We start from the raw sequence: 23,706 nt of genomic DNA on the forward strand, positions 1-23,706 counted from the left end.
AAGGGAAACCTGTGTTTTCCACTTCCTTTTATAACAAATGAGGGCCTTTGAAAAAAGGGAGCTCAAGTGAAGGTATCAACTTGACTCTTTAAAACGAGTACAGCTAAAATTTCGTAAGATCTTTTTACACGGTTTTATACTTTTTACAATTTACAAATACAACGTACACACATACTATTAGATAGGAATAATGCTGTCTGTTTATGACCTATCGGTTCTACTTCCCAACGGACCTTTAAATTCATTTTTCTCGAAAACGAAGCTTCAAAGGTAGAAACATTATTCTTTCTTTTTAACTTATCTCTTCATGTAGATTTTGCACCGCGAGATGCGACGACAGTCTGTACATCGAACTGTAAGACCCCCGTTAATATCTCCGACCCCTAACATTTCAAACAAAATCCCTAACCTCGTGCCTCCCTCAAAACCAAACGGTCTAGCACCCATACTTCAAATTATTTCCGAGCTTTTATGAAACTCCATTCCACAACCATCGTAGCACAATATCTTCTCCTCTCCGTCCCGAGGAACCTCATTTTCCGTTTGTCTGTCACCGGCCGGCTTAAAACGTTTCCACCCGTCATATCCGCGGTGTCGCTGGGGCTTCCGTGATTGACGCGTCGCGAATTTTCAAGACGATCTGCAAAAAGGAAAGGGCCCGTCGGATGTAGGCGGCGAGAGGGGCGGGAAGGAGGAATGTCTCTATTTATTGACAAGTGTTCGGGTATCGAAATCCGCGGATCGCTTCGGAATGGAGGCGGAATCAATCCGTGCCGTTCCATCGAGCATCGCTGTCATTCAGTATAAGCTTTAATATCGATGGCTCCGGCGCGCACCGAAAAGCTTTTTCCTCGTCGTTCCTCGACCGAGACCGTGCTTTCCACGCTCGGCGTGTGATGGAGGGCGCCCCTGTTTCCGTTTTCGCAACGCCCTTCGAAACAGGGCGCAAAAAAAAAAAGAAAATAAAAGTAGCGCGATCGAGCTCGCGTAAAATCGCGACCGGAATTTTCACGGATCATTTGGCTGATGGCGTATTCGCCGGCAACATTCCCGGCATATTCGATAACCGTTTCCCCGGCAGGAGGAGCCCGGAACGAGGGACAGGCTCGCGAAAGAACGCGGCACACGCCATAACCGGCCGTTTCTGTATGAATCCGTGCTGCCGCGTACGAAACCCGCTGCCCCGCCGCCGATGGCCCATCGAAAATATTCGATCGACCGAGCAAACTGCGAAGACTCGTTGACCTGGGAAACAACCGACCGAGATTGGAAAAGTTAGGGGAACGGCGACGGTTACGGTAATGGGCTGTTTTCTTCGGCCCCTCTTTTGTTACCCTCGTCCCTTTCTTTTCTTGCGAGTGAAAACCCCGGGGTAGGTGGAATTAGGCGATTCCTGCTGGTATACGACGCTGGTTGGTATCGATGGCAGGGATTCTAGGGGCGGAAACCGGTGGGAGCAACACGTGTCACTAACGCTGCGATGTGTCTTGTTGAGTATGCGATAAATGGCCGTATTCCTATACCACTGACGAGGAGATCTATTTATCCTTCTGACCCGGATTTTTCGCCGTTTTTCGTCGTTTGGTGAAAATCTATTGGTAACAATAGAGTATTTTGTATACTTGGTTGTTACTAACGATACTTAATTTGGAATTGGCAAAACATTGATTGATGAAATAGGATTCGGATTGTTTCGAATCGATTTTAGAATGCTTAACTGGGAAAAGTTTTAAATGTACAGGGGATCACACGCGAAAGCTGAAAGAGCACGCTGCATTATAGATCACCTTAGGATTGAAGAAAAATTGGAAATCGTGTCGACAAATCGCTATATCCCGATCGATAGATCGGTAAAGTATAATGCAATTGTTTTTAAATTCCTGTAGGAATTTTTGAACTTTTGTGAGCTTAAATGGAAGCTGAAAGATTAGACTTTATGTTAGGACCATTTTGATTTGCGAAAGGAACCGAGATCTTTCCAAAAAATCAATAAATCCCGGTTGGAGAATAGCTCGGGGAGTGATTGGATTTTATGTTCTTGCTTCAAGACTATGTTAAAATGTATTCCCGAAAGAATTTATGAACTTTTTAGGGAGCAACTTAAAGCTGAAGGGTCGCAGTTTATGACAGCACCATTTACATTTAAAGGAAAACTTGAAATCCCGTCGAAAAATCGATAAACCCTTTACTGTGCAAATAAAACCCCATGAGATTCGAAATATGCTTCTAAATCATACAGATGCTAAGGTACCACCAATTCAAATTAGTTTTTGAAACTAATTATGCTATTTAATGACTACTATATGATTTCACATTGGTCTGATCGTATTTAGATTTATTTTCCACATCCATATCTCTAAACCGAAGATATCAAGATCTAGGTTACGACTTTGATCTTTAATCTCTACTTCTGACTCACCTTAGGGTTAATTGGTCGTTAGCATTAAAATGATTTTACTAAGGTTTGTCTTATAAACTTAGATCGCCGAACTGAACGTGTCTGGATCTGGGTTACGGTCTTGAGCTTGAACCCTTATTTCTGAACTACCTCAGGATCGATTGATCGTCGATTCAAGTAGATAGTCCTATTTGGGTCTGTAGGTTTTGTATTGGTTCACTTCGAGTTTCCCCAGTCACAAGATCGTTTTATTCGAACGCCTCGATTCTATGTCGGTCTGATTCGAAACTATCGATCCTTGGTGGGTCCAACTTCGATCTTCTCGTCTGGTAATGGTCTCTCGAACTTGAGTTGATCTTATCTGTGTATCTTAGCCCCCGGCTGATCTCATTTGAATGTCGTAGACTTCGGCTGGCCCCGTTCGATCTCCTTGATCATTAATCGATGAGATTTTGTTTCGTCCCGTGGTTCAATTTCAGTTTCGCGTTCCTTCGCCCCGGTTTATTATTCATTCAACTCCTCAAACTACGAGGGGTATTCGAATGTAATCAAGAAGCACTAAATGCCTTGTTCTACCAAATTGAAGTTTCTCTAATGTTCCGAACACAAACGCACTCTGCAATGTGTTCGTGCATCAACGACACTGCATTTCAATTCATTGTTATTCATTGCTGAGTTACAGGAAGAGAAGTCAATATTCCTGTTTTATATTTCACTATAAATTATTTACAATGATTTTTTTGTGCAACGTTCAAGAATGTATTTGTGACATTTTTCTGATTTCCAGATTGAACTAATTAAATTTGCATAATGGAGAATTCAGACATCAGTTCGGATAATCGAGGCTTTACTAAATCGTGAATTGAACAGGCAAATGTACCCCAAATCGTGTCATGTTTGGACTCATTTTAATCAGAAGAATGTCACCAATGTGTTGGTTAAAGTTTCGCACGAGAATGACTCAACGTGAAGAATTGTTGTCACCCGGCAACAGCTCTCGGCGTTCGTACTTCTGGCCACTTCGGGAGCTCTCAAAGCGTACGCCTCGCAATAGCGAGAACAAATTTTTCGCAACTTCCCGAAAATTCTTCGGAAGTTGTGTATCCAAGGCTTTCTTCGAACAAGTCCCGCGTTGGTATTTGCGAGACGGGGCAGCTTGTTAGCCGGAAATACATATTTTCGAGTGAAATTTCCGTAACAGGGGGCAGTCCGTCTTCCCCGGCGAGCCGCGGGTAACGTAATCGTCGGTCGTTTCGCGTCTAATTAGCGAGAGCATTAATTCCCGCCAAAATGCTCGCGCGGCGACGCATAATGTCCTGTAACGTTGCACCCGGGGTATCGCCGAACCCGGGTCTCTCGGCCGACTTTTCAACCGTTCCTCACAATTCCCCGGGACCACCGCGCCGGGCGCGTTATCATCGAAATTGCCGTATTATGGAAAAATTTAATTAGTTTTTACCGGACCGTCGAGCGGTGTGGGCGGGTTCATCGTCGCCGAGATGAGTGGTCGAGCACCGCACGTACGCCCGGAGATAATAAAAGAAAGCGAGTGGTCTGCGGGCGTGTCCTGAATATCGGCCTTCCTCGCCGAGTAAGTCGATGAAAGTGACCGTGTCGTCGATTTTCCTCCATTTAAAACAAAAAAGAGAAAAATAGAACCGCTGATTGCATTGGCTGGCCCGCGTGCCGATGAATTTGTTGGTTGATTTTTTGTACGTCCCACGGGTTATGAACATGTTCATTATCCGCGCTATCCTATCTAGACCGTGTGTACGCGCGAATTCATCAACTCACCGCGTATCGTAAATTGCTTTTTATAAAAACGATAAATAGGGAATTATTTACCTGAGATTTGTGAACTTTGAACGAGTTGATAATGTTGTTGCTTTATAGTGCAAGCTCTCCTTGCCGAACTTACGTCACCATCGTTCAATTCGAGCGCGCAATCCCCTCTTCACTTGATTTTGAAATTGTGGGCATTGTATCATGGGGAAAAAAATTAGGAGCCCGAGTTTATAGGCCCACTGCGAATTTTTCGCATGTGTAACAACTATTAGTAGGCAAATTTAAAATAATTGTAATTGTTTATGTATACTCTGCGGTACTGTATACAAAATTAAAATTGTTTCAATTGTCAGACAATTGTCTTTTTTTAGTACTGTTTTTGAGTTGATCATAACAGATCGATATTCCTAAATTGTTTCCATCTTTCTACTGTTTCAAATTTCGTCCACCATTTATCTCATAAATGCATAAAGTAGAGTGGATGAAATTTTATATAGGAGGAAGATGTTTAAAAATTTGAGGATATTGATATATGTATTTTGTTTAACTAGTCGAAATTATTAAAGATGGAATGAAATTTCTACATAGCTCCTGCTTTAAGCACCATTCACAGTCTAGTTATGAGAATATTCAGAGTATTTATCGATTAATTTACATAGGGGGATTTGGATTAAAAAGATTGAAATTATAATTTCCGTCGAGATTAAGAAAACCCTTCTTACATGTCAACTGACAAATATAATTCAATCTTTTATTTTACGTGGAGAATTGTTTAAATGAAAATGTTTTATTCGCTGAAATTTTGCGTTCTATGTCAAATACCAAGTACCTCAGGTTTTTACCCCGAGTGTTTTTTCATTCGCACAAATGCTTGTGTATAATTTGAATGAAAAAATAAGGATTAACCCCTCGAATTCTGTTTCACCAAAAGTTTTATGTTTTTAATTAATTATGTTAACTTTTACAGTTTTTCATTCGAATATCATATTTCCTAACATTCTTAATTTGGTAAATGTATGTAGATTTCTACGACTGTAATTTTATGCACTCTGCTATTTAACGTACAATTTTAAGAGAATAAACGAGTGCTTAAACAATAAAATATCGTTCACGATTTGTAAAGGAAGTGTGCCACATTGGATAAAATTTAATAATGAAATCTTAATGAAACGAATTGGAATGCACAAAAATCCACGATTTAATGATTAGAAATTTTTTAAAATACTCAAAATATATTCATGTACGCAATTAAAAATTATTTGTTTGCAAGTTCAGTGATTAGATACGTAGTTATGAAATCATGAATAGTTATGAATTAATTAATTATTCCAAAATCTCCGAAGAAATAAAACCACAATCTTAAACTTTGGTACATGTTTATGAGTTAGGCGATCTCAATTATCTTGATGCACGTGTACTTAACTAAATTTTTTATGTCTGAAGCATTGTAATATTATCCCAAAATCTTGGGAAATCCACAATCGTGAATTTTGGTGTATCGTGTGTTAATGAATCTGCCGAGCTTAATGATCTTGATACTCCCTTATTTAACCATAGGTTTCCAACTGAAACCTTACGACGTAATAATCGAAGTATACATTCTAAATTATGACATTACTGTAGTCCGATCACAAAGAAAAAGAAATCCTGTAAAAGCTATTTCTATTTGAAAATGTCAGCAATGATTAATACCTGTACATTTTTGTAAACATAATTTACCTTGCCTCGATAAAAACGTACAGATGTAAACAGTGTTCATCTCTTCAGGATTGAAAAAATAAATGATTACAAATTGTTCCTTTTAAGAATCTCAGGAGGTGTCGTCTTCAATTATTTTCAGTTACACGAGTAGGACGAAATTATTCCATAATCTTCGAAAAACCACGATCTTAATCTTTGCACGTGGAAAGTGTTATTGAACCGAGCGAGCTTAATCATCTTGATGCACCGCGCTGACGGTTTCCCTGTCTATTGTCATCGGGCAGATCATTGTAGCCGTCTGGGCCGGTACTTTCACGAGCGGCCTATTTTCGCATAGCAAACGCGCCGCAGCCGTGGTACGGCCCGAAGACGGTTGGTGCGGCGTGTGCCGGTAATGATCGCAGGTCATTAGCAATGCTAATGCACCTTTCGACTGATGAGGCACCGTAATGCCGCTGGTCGACCGGGCTTCCACTTTGCCGCATTTCTCAGCGAGGCTACTTTGGAGCACCGAACCCATAAGGGCTGGTTGCTCGGCACGCTGCTTGCCCTGCCCGCTACCGCACATTTCGTCGGGACTATTGGCTTCCTATTAGGATCGAAGTCCGTAACTAATTCCCAAGAAATTAGAATTCCCCGATAACGAAATTCACCGTGAAACAGAAGAGCTGCTCTGCTCCTAATTGCGCGTGAAACCGACGCTGCCGTCGACGCCCGAAACTTTCGCGAATAAATATCCTGTGTCTCGCCGATGCTTGCTGTCTTTGACGGATGCACAGTCGCTGATTACCACCAGTTTCTCGTTGCCAGGAAAAAAATTGCATCTTCTTGCTGCTTCACTATTTTAACACAATCGTTAGTATAGTCACGACCAGAATTTTGTAACGACAATTAACTTAATTTTACGCACGAGGTTACTCGAAATTACGTGGATACGCTTTTCAGCTTTTGTTTTCGACCCGGGACACGGGAAATACTTATTGAAAGATGAGCCAGGACGTTTTCGAAACGACACCAACGACCAATGCAATTTTCTAGATGCTGTTATTAAGCCGTCCCCAAGAGTTTTCTTCTTCGATGACGCAGCGTCGTGATGAAGTTTCCCGCAGTTGTTACGGTCACGGTTTACGGGGGCTTGTAAAAGTTTATGATTAAAAACGCGGTGGTGAGTTCGGCGGATCTTAAGCAGTACGTTTCGAACTTCTTTTATGTGTTTCCGTGGCGAAACGAGGCGATTCCGGCATTTCCGGCGCTACAAATTTTTCCGGTTCGGGGAGGGCACGTAAAGGGAATTCCCGCGATTCCTCCAGCGCCATTTTCTTTTGTTATTACGACCAACTTACGGGGCATCCGGCCCACGTTGATGGCGCTATTAACGAAAGGAACTGCTGTTACATAGCCCCGGTATCATGCTAGACACTTGGAACTTGTTTGCCCGACCATGATCCGATTACGTAAATGCGACCGAACGTGCTCCTTAAGGAACGATTACTGTTTTCGCGTCTCGTGCCTTATGTTTTCGCAATCGCTACCTAATATAGCGATTTCTCTAATAGACCGCAAACGCGGAACCAAGAATTAGCGACACATTAGTAAATACGAAATCCCGTCTAGAATAAGCTTTCTGTTTTCGCGTCGTTCAAGATCGACAACGCGACGATCAATTAGTAAACACGAAATCTAATTTCCCATTTAGAATAAGATTTTTGTTCTCGCGCCATTCGAAATCAACAATGTGGTTGCAGAGAGCTGCAAATACGATCCTGTGGTCGTGTCCATTGGCTGGCTGCTTGATTCAGTCTTGTTCTCTCCAGTACAATCATCATTATCATTCTCTGCGGTCGCAAGCAACCCCAGTCTACTAATTACAATGAGAATTTCGCGCATTCCAGTGGACGCGATTATTTAAGACTCAGTATATCGGGAAAGGTGGAATTGAAGCTTTAGAAGTTTAGATTTGGTAACAGAGAATTTCTAAACAGTCCAATGCAATTCAATTAACTGTTAGAGGAATTGTAAAAATTCCTATCTGGAAGCACATAAACGCTAAAGTGTATTCCGATTATTTTTTATATATTAAAATTACTTATTACAGATGTACGTTTCAATTCAGCACCTGTGTCTTGCAAATGAGGCACGAACTTTTCATTTTGCAAAAATATCCGCAGTCTAATTGTCACAGTGAATACTTCTTGAACTCTTCCAGATCATATAAATCCTAATACAGTTCAGTTTAACAACTGTATTACAATACGAAGAAAACTAATTTTCAAAGTTAAATAATGGATTGTGTCACTCACGCATGACTAACGTGGCAGTTGACGTGTTAATACAGTTAAAGTAAATTTCTTGACCGTGATTATTATTTCATTATTTTCTTCACGAGAAATATTTAAAGTTCACCAGTTGCATGTCGGCGGTTAATTCCGCTTTATTGAATGTGCGGATGGAAATCGGGGTCCGTGTAATTCACGACAGATCTTTCGGGGTGTTAGGGTGATAGGGTGATATCCGAGGGAAAAGATGGTTGGGATTCTGTGCCCGATCATGTGTTAGCCGCGCGCGGTGCAACGAGTGTCGTCGAAATTTTCGCCGTGGTTCCTGGCCGCGGCTAATTTCCTAGTTCGTGTAATTGGCCCGCAGGAACGACAGACAATTAGCGACCTCGAGGCGATCACGGAATCAGACCGGTTGAAGGAGGGGTCGGTGATAACTTTATTCGGGGCAGAATCCTGACCGAGACTGTGCCTGCGTTGCGGGGAATTTCGGCTGCACGACGTGGGTCTGCGGATAGACGAAAACGGGTTGAAGAGGAGGGCAGGGATGAAGCCAGGACATTGTTAACAGCATTGCTGCCTAATTAACCGCAAACGCTTTCGGTGGGTTTCGCCTGGTCTATTGTTTACATGCGGGCATGCCGCCTGTATGATAGTGCTCGACGACCGAACCAGCTGAAATATTTCCATGGAGATTCTCTGTCGCTTTGTGTCGCGCATGCACGCATCTATTTAGATCGGAGTAGTGGATCCTGCAGAATGGGCTACTACGCTAGAAGTTACGTTCACTCGTGGGAGATGCCTCTCGCTTTTGCCGGAACTCACCGCTGATCGATATTGACCTGTCGCGAAAATTTATTCGGACCATCGCTTCAGCTTGTTGAGAAAGAAACACCGCATTATGGCGGGCTGAGAATCATAGTGGTGTAAATGCAAATTCTGAAGATTTTTTATTTACTTATTTTGGCGCAAATATGGATTTTTATTGCTGAGACATTATTAGACTCAGGATCTTCATGGAAAACGAAAATGTTCTGCGTGCGTTGCAAACAACAAGTGTTTCTTAGTTTTTTTAATCATTTTAGTAGTTCGTATCTTTCTACCATTGCGAATTCCTGCTACCAATTTTTGTCAGAAATGCTAAAAATTCGCGATTACTTTTATAGAACAGAAAAAATTGTAACCAGAGGAGAAAAAGGTTGCTCAAAGTGAAAAATTGTTGTACTAATTTCGGGGCGTTTGAGATTGCAAATCTGCGCTAAAGTGACAATATTTCTACGTTTATGATTTTGACTCAAATATCATTCAGGCCTTTAGGGTATTTCGAAAATTTATAGGATACCGTACCGATTTGTTTAAATTATTAAATTACAAACTGACCTGAATCTGTAGAGCACTTGGAACCAACGTTATAATCTGAAGAGTAGACTTCAGCAACTATACATTGCACTTGCCAGACAGATTTCATCGTTGTATCTTTCACTCGATCTAATGTAGACTCATATATTCAATAACTCGGTTACAAGTAGGCGTACATTCGTCTGAAATTAATCAGAAGATTTAATGAGGTTCGTAATGAAGAAGAATTAAACACGTTCTGCTTCGTGTTCGGTTTAATTCTCCATCATTTCACTGTATGTCCTAAGACATAATAATAAACCTTTGTTATACAATGTTTAATTCAGCGTGGAAATTATTTAACAATGGAATAAGTAGATCTTTAAATGTACAAGAATCTGTGGTCTTTAAAGGGTTAAATGACACTTCTTTCACATTTAAACTCCTAACTATACAGGATGTCCTATTTCACACTAGAACTACAGGTCCCCACAAAATGACGGGATCTAAATTTTCTTATTACGATTATCGAGGCTGTAAAGATGCATTTTTGGGGGATTGTTCAGGAACTTTATTTCCTTTGGTATATAATAAAAATCTCTAAAAATCTTAAGAAACACAATCTTATTATAAAGTAAAGTAAAATATTCTCTTTTTTAGTCCTCTACTAGAACTAGTGTCTGAACTAGTGAACTGAAAAATATTGCAAACAAAGATCAAATACATTCAAGATCCACGCAGCTTGTCACAAAAGTATTTCTAAAATCGCAAATGCCTGCAACAGGCCTTTAGCGAACGGTAATTTCAAAGTATAGTTGACGATAATATCTCGGCAGAATTACAAATAAATCTGCCTCAAAGCGCAACAAAGAATTACAATTTGTCAGAGCCAAGATTCGCCCGCGGCTCATCGCGTCGGGTCAGGATTCATTAATTTTAATTGACGAAGGGAATCCGCACGATATCGGTGGGAAAAAATATTTCTCCGTGGAGAGAGGGGTGAGGGGAGAAGATAGAATTTCATTTCGAAGCGATTACGCGGATAACGAGCTATAAAAATCAAGAAAATTGTATCAGGGATGCGCGGCCGGTGGGTGACTCGACAGCCGCTGTCGACGCTTGCTCGCCGACAGTAACTTAGCGTTGCCAGTGATAATAAGCCACTCGGAGCGAGCCGGTGCCCGCTCGCCGATATCCTTAATTCCGAAAGCTCGTTGCAGGGTAAATAGAGCTTAAAATTAAACTCAGCCGGCTTTCTTATCGCGCGGAGGATCTCCGAGCTGTACATAATGCGATCTTGTTATCGGCCGCGCGCTATTTTTAGCCGGAATTACACGTGCACACGTACACAATAATCTTTGTCTATGGAACGTGCACAGGTGGCAAGCCCCCTGTAGCCCGTCAGTAAGTATGCATCTGGGCCACGATCATCCCCTTGGGTAAATTAAAAACGCTTTTCGTGGCCGAAATTATGGCCTACGATCTCGCCGGCCGAGAGAAAGGACGCTCTCCATGGTGATGCCAACGAAACCCGAACAATGCAACCATGATAGCGTAACAGAGACACCGATACCGATTTTCTTCATTTACATTCGCATTGCTGTGCATTAATTGCGGGACACTTCTTTCATTAACACTTTGAGTGTCCTGTCTCCCACAGACTGTAGACGGAATCATTTGTCCAGATTTCAAAATTAATTTTTTTGCTAGTATATTCAGTGTACCACATTTAATTGGTATTTTACTTTACTTTTATTGGTATTACACTATTTATCAGTATTTAAAATTTACACTTTGATCTTTATGAATTTCTTGAGATTACTGTGTTGTTACTCAAAGTGTTGATAATCTTAATATGTTGAAAAATTGTTACGAACTCTATTTCCTCTAAATATCTCAGAAGGTATCATCTCCAATTATTTTTAATTCAATGACAATAAGAACTGTCTGCTCAAAAAACAACAAATATATTAGTTCATTTTAATCAATTACAGAGCCGTCTTTACCGCCTTCTAGTCTACCTAACCCCCAAAAATCAGTATTAAAATCCTCAGTGGCTTCTTATAATCCAGCTCGCAACAGTTGATTCATCCCACCGGGCATAATCTCGCTTTCCCTCCCTAAGATCGCATTCCACCCCCACCACGTGGGAGTGGCCAGCGCCAGACACGCCCACCTCAGTCTCTGACGTGTCAAGTGGAAAATAAATCGAATGAGGCTCGTGCAGCCGTAAAAGTGAAACGATCGTACAATCGTTCGCGCGTATATTGGCTTGTACAGTCACGTTAGCTCGCGACAGCACGGAATGAATGCTGCAACTTGATCGAGTGGGGATTCCCGATCCGAGTGATTTGTTCCTATAAGTACATATTAATCAAGCCGCGACCGCGCGGAGGTTGTTTCGTGTTCACGAGTGCATATTCGAATCGATTTCGTGATCAGTGTCCCGATCGTGTTCGCCGTTGAACGACCCTTTTGAACCGGCGGCGACGGTGGCGCCGCGGCGCTTCTGGCGAAAAATCGATACGACGATGTTGGCTCGTTGAAATCTTGCACACGAGTGTTCCCCCTGAGAATTTTTTTCAGCTCGGAAACACTCGTCGCAGATTGAACGCGTTACGCTCGTCAAGTTGTACAGGTGTACGGCGTGGAACATTCATAATAATGCTGTTCCGGGTGCGGCGATGCAGCTTGCAATCGAAACTGCTTTCCTGTTGTTCTCGGCGACGATGTAAATGGGTCAGAACCGTGCGCGATGATTAAACACCGATTGCTCCTCCCTCTCTCTTTCTATCTATCTCGCTCACCCCCACCCCCCTCTCTTTCTCTCTTACTCTGTTGTTCCATCGCTCTCTTGTTCTCTCTCCACGTGTATCGTCCTGTCTTTCGCCTCTCTTCTTCCCGCCGCGCGCCCGCGTTGAACGCCATTATAGCAAAAAGCTGTTCGATACATATAAATGATTATAAATAACTCAAAATCGATACTGAAAAAACCTCCGGTTAAACGGTCGCTCGTAAATCAATCCAGGCGTCATTAATTTATACGCGAACACCCGTCGATGCCAGTGTGGAACCAGCGCGCAGAAAATGAGAAATAGGGAGAAAAAGACAGAGACCATTAATTATTTTTTTTCCCATCGCTCTCGTACCCGACAAAGAATATGATCGAGAGGGTGTACGCTAACTAGGAGGATGTTATACGATTCGCCGGAGCTGAATTTTCAGGCGTGCTGTTGCATGTTGCAATTCTCAGAAATCTGCAATCTTGCGAAAACAATTAATAGATTGCTGAAGATCCGTCGAGTTCACGTGCCCATAGTCTGTCCAGCAAGTCGAGGCAGTAAAGGTAATCATAATTAGCAAAGAACGCGCGATGCTGTTCACTGACTCGTCTAATTGGATAGACTACACGTAATTATAAGAAGTAAAGATAGCCTCAAACGAAACAAATTTGTTCCGCATTTTCGATTTATCTTCTCACGTAGAATCACCCCCTGCACGGTGTTAGGCCATCAATACTGGGACACCCTGTCCAAAAAATATAAATTAAAAGATATACAGTGAATTCGCGATATATGTCGCCGAGGTCTGGATGATAAATGTCGTGGAACTATCCTCACTACCGCGGGGTATACCCCATGAGGGGCCAAGAAACTAGAGACAGTTGTCTTGTCGACAGCATTTGCCGCTGTGACTTTGAATAATAAAATATAGGACGTTCGGCGCGGATCAAAGAATCCTCCTGTAGAATAAACGACATCAAGACCCGTGTTGCTGATATACAGGGTCATCCGTTTTTAAACGGCCAAACGTCAACCAGCTATAGAGGACCCCAAATGGAACAACTTTCACCCCTAACACTTTTTTTTATTCGAAGTTATTACATTCAGTCTCCACGGCGTGCCCCATGTCAAAAAAACCAAGATCCAAAGGTCATACAAAAAAGTTGACTTAATAAAAAAGATGCCCCTATTTATTTTCAACCAAACAAAGGAAAAATCATCAAGATACATAATTGCAGTCCTAATATATTTAATCTTAAGTGAACGCAAAAAAATGACGGGTTTTTGCAATTATCTAAAAATCAAGACAGAATCAAAAAAATTGTTAGGGGTGAAAGTTGTTTCATTTGGGGTCCTCTATAGCTGGTTGACGTTTGGCCGTTTAAAAACTCATGACCCTGTATATCGCGAATTCACTGTATATCCTTTCTATTACACTTCCCCATTTCGATGATCACCAAAAGCGTTACGGTGTCCCGTGAATATTTCAAAGCGATGGTATAAGTGTCCGAATACTTTCGAGCACGTCCGCGTAGATTCTCGTACGTATGTAACGCACGTGATTCCCTCGTAAACGCGGAATATGTTCGTGCACGAGAATATTCCGTGTGGGCCTGCGGAGAACGCCGGTAATAATTCTTGTTGTAATTCCTCGGTTTCTCAGGCTGAGACAGGACAAGGGCGGCGGCGCATGGTGTCCGAAAAATATGGTTACGAAGGAGGGCCGGGAGTACCTCGAGGTGAACCTGCACAGTCCGCGGGTGCTGACGTCCACCAAGACCCAGGGCAGGTTCGGGAACGGCCACGGGGTCGAGTACACCGAGGAATACTTCGTCGAGTATTGGCGGCCGGGGTTCAACAAGTGGGTGCGATGGAGGAATCGACGTGGCATGGAGGTACGTACACACCGTCGTCTGACTGCTGGCTGCCGACGATCGATCCGCGTCCGGATCCCTTTTTTCACCCCTCACCTGGTGAACCAGCCGGCTCCCGTTCGTGACTGACTGCCTCTTTCACATTCGTTATGAATGCGACGCACGAGCAATTCCTGGCCTCCTCGAATTCGGCTGGACCGGGACTCTGATCGATCGTTGAGCCACCTGCACGCCTCCCGTACAGGTATTATTGGGAGCTGAAAAGAAGTCACCTGCGACAGGGGCATGGAGGGGTCGATGCTTCCGTACTCCCAATGTTTAAGCTTTGTGTATCGGTGACTGCTTAGTCAATAATTTGCCAGAGCCGAAAATACATGTGATTGGGGGCGTGTCCTTCCGGCATCTCCTTCCAAGTGACTTCTTTTCAGCTTCTGCCCTAACAAGAATTCTCGCATGACGGCACGGGGGCAAAGGGGTCACTTACTTTTGCTCCGCCTATCCCCACCGTTCGCACTCCCGTACTCCTAATTTAGGCTTCGAGAAATTTTTAAGAATGTTATGAAAAATGTAATAAATGTCTCGCAAAAATGTCACAAGTTACTTCCTAGTGTATTCGCACTTTTAAACGCATGGATCGCCTTGGAGCTGTTTAAATTTGTAGCTAGTTGGGATAATAAAGACTACAGGCATCACCGGTTCGGATAATCGAGATTCTACTGTACTTGAGAATAACTGTTCATAAAACTCATAGTACCTTGCGGCTCCCTATACCATTGCAGGCTCCTATAATAAAGGCTCGGCTAAGAGTTCGTATATCTGAGGTTCGCGGTTAATTTGTCCAACGCAGCTCTACCGTCGCGTGAAAATAAAAATACATACTATGTACGTAAGTAGTGGCCGCCACTGTGTTCCCGAAAGTGTCGACGATTCTCTCCAGAAAACCGTTTGGCGTTCGTCCCAACCCGATTTCCCGGTCGATTTCCCATCGGCCACCGGCTCGGGATAAACTTTACCTCGCATGTCATCGAATGCGGCCCTGTGCCCGCTCCCAGAGATGAATTTCACCAGCGTCATTATCGCGAGTGACCGTCTCGGTGGCATCGGTACACGAGAGAGAGATAGAGAGAGAGAGAGCGAGAGAGAGAGAGGGAGAGAGAGGGAGACAGAGGTAAAGAGCAAGGTTCGTGTTGGCGATAATAATTTAAGGCGACGCGACCAAGAGCTTGTTCCCGGTAATTTCATCGGCGCCAGGTAAATCGCTTTACCGTGCATGATGTATTTTGACGAGCTAATGGATATCGCGTCCAGATTATCATGCTAAAGAGACGTTAATTAACACGTCGCCCGTTGTAACGGCCGCTTACACTGGTCACGGGTTTCTGGCTCGCAGTGTACGGTTGCACACCCCCGTCCGACCACGGGTGTAGTAAAAGGGATGGGACATGGTTGTTGGACGGTTCTGGGGGGGGGGAGGTGCGCGTTGGGCGGGAGAAACGGGGGACGATCGGGGAATACAAATGGTGGACGGCCTCGGGGGCTATCGGGGCGAAGCTTCCGCGCGCGATACGCGCAGATTTCCCCGTTCAAAAGAATGGAATTACAGCAGCGACGCTTTGTCCCGTCGAGCCCCGGCTAAATCCGTAATCCGATTTCCTTGACGAGAACAATTATAAAGAGTGGCACCGCATTAATTCGACCGGTTCGGGTTTCGCCGCGGAAATTGCTTTACAATTGGCTCGTCTAACAATCCGCCGGAAGCGCCGGTCCGTGAACGTAGCTACGAAAAATCGGGATAAACGAGAAGAATGAACGGCGATAGGGGATCCCCGAGACGGACGACGACGGGACGCGGGCACGATCGACAGATCGTACCTATAAACGAGGTTTCGATCGGCACTGTCCGCTAAACTTCATTTACTCGGGAAAGAGCTTAGGCGATGCACGGTGGATCGTTTCTATAAAATAGGTGGAACTCATCCAGAAATTTTCGTGCCATGAAATAGGTTGAAATTGGGTCTTTACGGAAGTTAATACTTCGATCGAGATAGACTGAACGGGACGCAAACTTATATCTGACCTCGTCTGTTAACTATATACAGGCCGCGGCCGAATAACATGTACAAGCGGGCACGAGGTGATTCCTTATTGAAAAATAAGAAAACTATATAGAACAAAATTTTGTCATCCGAAGTTTCGTGTTCCAGAAAACAGAGTTTGAAAATGTAGCGAGTACAGCGTGCTGTTAGATAGGAATCGTCTGACACGTCTGATCATAACTAACCAATTCTACTTCGAATCTCTAAACTCGGATTTTCTCGAAAACGAGGCGTCAAACGAAAAAATTTTATTCCTCATTTTCGATCCATTTTTATATGTAGAATAATCCCCTGCCCGCTTGTACATGTTATTCGGCCGCACCCTGTACAATCTTACATCTTTTTATCCTTTCTTACACATAATAGCCGAAAAGTGACTATAAATTACAGTAATTGAACGTAAATAATGTTTCTGTTAATAAAACGTTCTGTTGATAGGCTGCGTTGATGTAACGCCGCTGTAGATGCAAAATAGTGCAGAAATTCGTGAAAAAAATTACGAACGCAGGACTCTATCACGCGACATTATGCACCGCAGCAACAAAGGCCTATAAAAAAATGATTTTGATGGGACCAACGCGGGGCTTCATCAGCGCCCGGCGCGGAATTGAAATCCTCGCAGCGTCGCCTCTCTATTAATCCATCACGACTGGAGCGGCTCGCCAAAGAAAGCCAACGTGGTGCAAAAGTAATTCCGAACTCTGTGCCAAGAGCTCTATCGCCGGGTTCTCGTTATTCAACGGGGGTGCTGGTTGTCATCGGGACGCGTCTGATATTCTCAGCGACGACCTGGCGAATCCCCTGTCCCCTGTCGTTGTCCTTAAACGCGGGAAGTCGGAGAGAGAGGGAGAGAGAGAGAGAGAGAGAGAGAGAGAGAGAGAGGGAGAGAGAGAGAGAAAGAGAAGGAAAGAACGAGGGAAAGGGAAATCGAGATAGCAGGTTCCAAGTGCACACACATAACACATGCGCCCTCGTGCAGCCTTCGTGCCCAGACGTTCTTCCCATTTTCACGCAGATTTGCTCAAAGCGAGGGAGCAGGTTGGTGCTTCGAGGCAAAGGTGTGGAAGGACGACGAAGACGGGGGGGGGGGAGGCGGGGTGAAATTTAAGAGGAAACGGAAGTTGGAGAAGGATAAGAGAGAACACGAGCGTTTACCCTGCAGCCTCAATCTGGCCGGCATGTGATCTTTGTGCACGCGCTCTTTTCCCTTTTGCTCCTTGCGCTTTGAATACGTCCAGGACGAACGAAAGAGCCAGTCGACGGCCAACAGGCGCGGGCGGAAAGCGAGAGAGCGCGACGAGCAGAAACGAACGAGGGGTAAAAGCGAAACGATTGTGTTATCGCCGCGTTCTACGTGACCCGAGGCATTTTTCCACGCCAGACGTAGTCGCCACTGCCGCCGGGAAAGGATTGCGAACCGTTCACCGCGCTCCCGATCGACCTTCGGCGAATTTCCAGCCCTCGGGGAAGCCTCCCCATCGAGGGGCAGACTCGAGATCGATCACACGTGGATCCTTCCTGGCTGGATCCCACGTCTTGAACATGGCCTGAAGTTTTCGACTTTGGACGAGCACTGTCGCTCTTGGTTCGTACAATTAACCGAGAAGGTTTTCGTACGCCCTTTAACCCAATTATATCTGTCGAATATATATGGTAAAGTTGATTAAAATGAATTTGCTGACGTACGAGTAACCATAATCTTCAACGATGCCTACAATCTAATCTAAAAATATAAAACTGAAACTAAATAAAGAAAAAAGAATTAAATATCTTAAAAGAAAAATAGAATAAAAATACTTATCATAAAAAAAGTCGTATCTCTGTCGCTATGTGCATAAAGTATATTCCCGGTGAAATAACTATTACAATGATTTGAAAAATGTGTTTAGATTAGCTTGAAAAATCTCACTATTTCGTCGATGTGGTAATACTCACTCAGTGCTGTCGAATTTGTGAACATTAATAATTAATATAGTCCTTTTCCATTTCTCAAAGGGCGGCGTTCTGTTATAATCAGCTTGGACACAGAAAAAGAAATGCATCAAGAGTTCACGCTCGAGAGACGCGAAAGAATTGAATCGAAAAGAAAGGTCTCATTTGAATTCAGAGGGGAACAGTGAAAGATCTGGACTGACGACCGTATATAGATGCATCCTAATGGAAACGGGACGAAACAGGGCAGTCCGGTTAGATACCAGCTCTTCCTTCTGCGTTAGGGTGCTCGTTGTCGTGGCTGCGGTGGGACAATTGCCAACGGTGGACGTGTTTCATTAACGTCGGCGTACCGTCGCCAACAACGGAACTCCGTGGACCGCCTTCATTTACGGCGTCTTTCCACTTACCTTCATTATAAAATGACTATCGAGAAATTGAATTATCCCCGGGGGAAAAATGTTTCCAGAAAATCATCGCTGGTGAAATAAAGAGCAGCCCCCGCGGATCATTTAACAACGTGTAACATAATCATTAACATTATCGTCAGATATTCATGCGAAATCAATATCTTCTGCATCAACAGCGAGATATGGGTTTCACGTGAAAATTCATTTTTCCATTTAATAATTTAAGTTATTTAAAAATTACATTAGTAGATTCGTATACTTTTCTCATGCCTCTACTGTGTTGTACTTCGTGTACTAATTTTTCTCATAAGTGCATCAAATCCGCAGTGTTATTACCGTTTTGCAATCAAGCCAATATAACAATTGGAAACTATTTTGAATATAGTGACGTGAACATTTCTTTAAACTAAATATGTTTTTAGTAAATTGAATTACGTGGTTCAACCGAAACCTACTTCCAGAAATCTATACCGTTACGTCACAGGAGAAATGAAATAAGGACGTGCGACCCTTGAAACCTTTCTATTTTCATCGTTAATCAATTATTCTCTCCTGATCGTTTCTGAACATACATATCGACAGAGCATATTCGTACTTCGTTTGAAATATATATTTGCTCCAAAGTACCGGCTCGTTTTATGGAGTTTAATAAGTCAATATTCCCCAAAAAACTTCTTTCATCCATTATGAAATGGAGAATATTACGTACTCCGACGATCAATCATATATCAATGTATCAAATATCAGTCTCCGTATCATAAAATATCTGAATTATGATACATATATAATATAATATAATATAATACAATATACTATATAATAATATAATAATATGATAATTATATATAATATAATTTAAAGGGGATGTACACAACAATAAATTTGGAAATTTATTCAACTTTTGTTTGACGGATTTTTAAAAATTTCTTCACTTGAAAAATATTTTTGTTACTTCTCTTATACCGCATTGCTTCCAAATATTTATTTATCATTAGACTGCGGATCTGTATGCAGAATAAAAATTGTTCGTTTATGTTACCTTTTATGTTACTAAATATGTTTCCAGACGATAATAAAATTATTTAGACACATTGATTGTAAGTAATTGCACAAGAATGATGTATTTATGAAAACAATCAGTAGATTAAATATAAAATAGTGAAAATCAGGGAATTTTAAGAATGCGATTATACCATGTGTAACTGATTAAAATTATGAAGAAAAAATATTAATGTGTATGCAGTTTTCGTTTCTCGCAATCGATGCACGAACATTTGCATAAAGATCCGCAATATAGCGATTCTACATGAACGATTTCAAGAGTCAAACTTTAGCATACACGTGTTATTATAATGTGTGTGCAAAAATATCGAAACAGCCCGCTCAATCATGTTTTGCTTGATCAATTCAACATGTGCGATTCGAACGTACGTATAGCTCGCCCTATAGTAATTGATCAATTTCTGTCCCGAGGAATGGCGCGCTACAGGCCAACGAGCTTTCAAATAAACATGTCTATAGTGCGGTAATTTTCGCGCGCGGAATTTATCGTCCGCGCAGCCGGGATTCTAGCGAAAGGAGGACACTACACGCGAGAAACAAGTCACGGTAGCTCCCCAATGATAACATTCCCAGAGGTGCGTCGCGATAAATCCGCAGGTGGAAGTCAGCATGTACGAGTGTTCCACGCCAGGTCTGAAATACACGTGCAAGCGCATCCGTGTTCCCCGAGACCCGGAACAGAGTCGTCTCGTAACCTTACAACATCTGTCGAGTTGTTTTCGCGGTACTCGAATTTCATTCGCCCGGATGCGCAACATTTTTTCCTGCCAGCTTCATTAACCGTTCCAATTTGTAACTCTTGTGCACCATGGATCAACACATCGCCCCGGGGTCGGTGAGTTTTGTAACCTAAATAATTGGCAGACTGTGAAATTCGTGTGTTTAAAAAGTGGACGAAGATTGGTGGACCAAATAAAATTTTTTAAATTATTCGACGAACTGTACCGTTTTGCATTTATTTTCCATCTCATGCGTATATCGTACGTCTCGTAATCACACTACGCATCTTATTCGAAACAAGACGGGGGCCAAACATAAATACTTTTCATACCCCCTAAAAATAAACAGCAACATTTCTCCTGAAATGAGGATCTTTATGCAAAATAAAATGCAACCAATTTAGTTCTGAAATGAACTGAATTATAGTGCAAGGTGCAAACTTGTTTATAAAGCAATAAATCGTAATTGTTAGTAACTGTGATCGTTTGTATAATTAATAGAAGCAAGACTTGTATGAAGACTTGTGTTGAGAGGGAAAATCAATTTTTACTTTGCTCCCGTTCGTCGTTATCGAGGCAAAGAACTTTTATTTTGCATAAAGATCTGCAGTCCACTTTTAAAAATGGATCGCTGTCCGAGAGTTAACAGCGACATGAATTTTCCCCAGCTTTTTGCGATTCTGGCTCAGTGTGCGCTCGTGGAACGTTATTGCTGCGTCGAATAACGTCGCGAGGTGTGCGTTCATCCGTGGATGACGAGTCCTCGACTTTTGTTTGACTTGACGACCGACCGCTTAAATCCACAGATACCGGCGGTAATTTCCATCGAAATTTCAATCTCGTTTATCCGTAAAGTAACTTCCGTGATCCCCCGTCCGTCGCAGTGATCCCTCACACCAACGTTCCGCCCCTCAGGCGATCGTCGCGGGGCTAGCGCGGCGCCGCGCGGCACGTATCGAATTTTAATCAATCACCGATAGGGACAGCCAATTCCAAAGCCAATTAACATATTCATTCTGCGAGACCCGCCACCATTTTTCCAGTGATTTCAACGGAATTGAAATTGCAATATGGCGAGAGGCGCCATTACGAAGCCTAGTGGCCGGGGCCGGTCATTACGCGGCAGTCATTACTGGGCGCGTTCGTTCGCGATAATATTGCTCGAGTCTGCGGAATTAAAAAAAGAAGTGGAAAAAAAGAAAAACGGAAAAATAGGATAAACGGAAGAACGAACGAACGAACGTGGGAGAAAAAAGAATCGCGAGCGGAGAAAGAGAATCGGTGAAAAACGCGGCTTCTATTACGCCCGGGGAGAGAGTCCATCGGTTAAAACTCGCCTGACGAAGTGAATTTTGATAGTATCGCGTTATTAAAACGGTTCTCAAACCGGCGCGCGGAAGCTCCGTTTAAACTCCTCCAGTTTCCGGGAGTCGTCAAATTTCGACGACCGTTTACGCTCGCGTTTAATCGCGAATAAAATTCGCCCGTCGGGGATCTTGCCTCTCGAGTGGCAATTAAAATGTGAAATCCCATTCGCAAAAATCGGGGGTCGGAACTTGCGGGAACAACGGACCGGCGCGCTGCAACGAATCGTGGAACTCCAACAAGAAAACTTTGAGAACCATCGGCCCCGGGGGTGCGTTTCACCTTCTAACGAGGTGCGGCTGGACGGAGGCGGGGGATGGGTGGCCAGAGTAATTGCCAAAACGAGGATTTAATGCGCAAAAATAAGCAACCGCATCGGCGGCTCGATATCATAAATGGAAATTCAATGGGATCGCGGTTCGAACAGGGGGCTGATCGAACCGATGCTGTATCACTGGCAGTAGTTAAGGACCGCCTATAGTCAGACGCCGAATGCGCCAACCTGATCGACGCGTGCAGCGTGCGAAGAACGGAATTTTTATTTAATCTTTTTATTATTTTGCTACCTCATTTGTTGCTCAACAAGTAATTTAAACTTATAGATAACACATTAACACCGGATAACGATTATTTTACATGCATCTAACTTTTGTCTATAAATGAATTTTTGGTTGGATTTATTTTCAGCTATGTTATAATTGCACTGAGATCAGGTATTAAACAGTAGAGAAATCTAGGAACATTGGTATTGTTTGCTACACTCAATGCAGAAAATTTTAATTTTTCAGTCTAGATATAATAGATGTTTTAAGGGTTAGACATATGAATTGGTTAAAAAGTTGAATTAGTTTTTCTGAGAATCAACACAAAGTGAATCATCTCAATTGTGTGGAATTGTTATGAGTAAATTTGCCGACGGTTCACGTGTAGAAACGTGGAAAGCGAGGCGTCAAAAATAGATACACATTTTCTGAAGCCGAGCTATCCGTAGCAGCATCGCGTTTCAACAACGCAGTTATCATTTCTCTAGCCGGTTGAATCTCGCGGTGCATTTGAAAAATCAACGAGATCTCCCGGCCTCGAAGGAAATCCCGTTAGACCCTCTTGTTTCATCCCGAGGCGGAATTAAGGAGAGAAATAAAGTTATACGCGACCGAGCCGACAGACGTTTCCATCCTCCACCACCTCGGTAACCTTTATCCGTGGGAAATTCAATGCGCGTGACGAAGAGCGTTGGGGGCGGGAGGGGCAAGGAGGGAAACTAGAAAATTTTCTTCGGGCCCGCTCGACCAGACAAAACGCCGCGTACTGTCTCGTGAAAATTCTCTGTCCGCCCCTGGAGGGGGCTGCCGTGCAGGGCCGAATTCACGCTTTCTACCATGAAATTAAACAACTTTAATTTCTGCAGTCGGTCCGCACGAAAAAACGGCATTCAGACTCGGAGTGGGCTATTTACGACAGGTTTCAAATGCCTCGTGCAAATGAATAATGCGCTCCCGGGAAAGTAGGCCAACGGTGTTTTTTATTTAAAGTTATTCAGAGGAAATTGAATAGTCTTCTCGAGATCCTATTTACATTTATGTTTGTGATGGGCTGCTTCATTTTTATTAGCCCCGGCGAGGAGAGCGAGCGGCTGATTCCAGTTTTTCGAGCGTTCCGGTGTCATGATGTTTAACCGGATGCACTTAGGGTTCTGTTTAACGCAATTTATCGCAACGCTGGCTATGAAATTATCACCGGTTGGAAATTTTTATTCTGCCTCTCTGTTCTGTTTCTCGGTATATTACTTTTCACGTCATTCGCAATTCACGATGTATATACTATTTTATATAATTTCATTTCATATCATGTTTTAAGACTTGGTGAAAAGTTAGCAATAGTGAGGTAAGTTGGTGAAAAAATAATGTTACAAATATTTCATTTATTTTATATTCGGTAGTCGTTTCGAGAGATATGGAAACTGTATG

The 23,706-nt window shown here is 42.9% G+C and overlaps 1 protein-coding gene across 2 annotated transcripts in view; it reads left to right on the forward strand.

Annotated features, from left to right (window-relative positions):
• Window positions 1-23,706, forward strand: part of Ddr (discoidin domain-containing receptor 2) — a 307,075-nt gene that overhangs the window by 197,052 nt on the left and 86,317 nt on the right. For both annotated transcript variants that reach the window (XM_076793322.1, XM_076793321.1), the window contains one exon: window positions 13,945-14,176. In XM_076793322.1, coding sequence (XP_076649437.1) covers window positions 13,945-14,176 — 232 coding nt within the window. The remainder of the gene's footprint in view (window positions 1-13,944; window positions 14,177-23,706) is intronic.

This window comes from Halictus rubicundus, chromosome 9, assembly GCF_050948215.1.
Source record: "Halictus rubicundus isolate RS-2024b chromosome 9, iyHalRubi1_principal, whole genome shotgun sequence".
Classification (NCBI taxonomy): domain Eukaryota; kingdom Metazoa; phylum Arthropoda; class Insecta; order Hymenoptera; family Halictidae; genus Halictus; species Halictus rubicundus.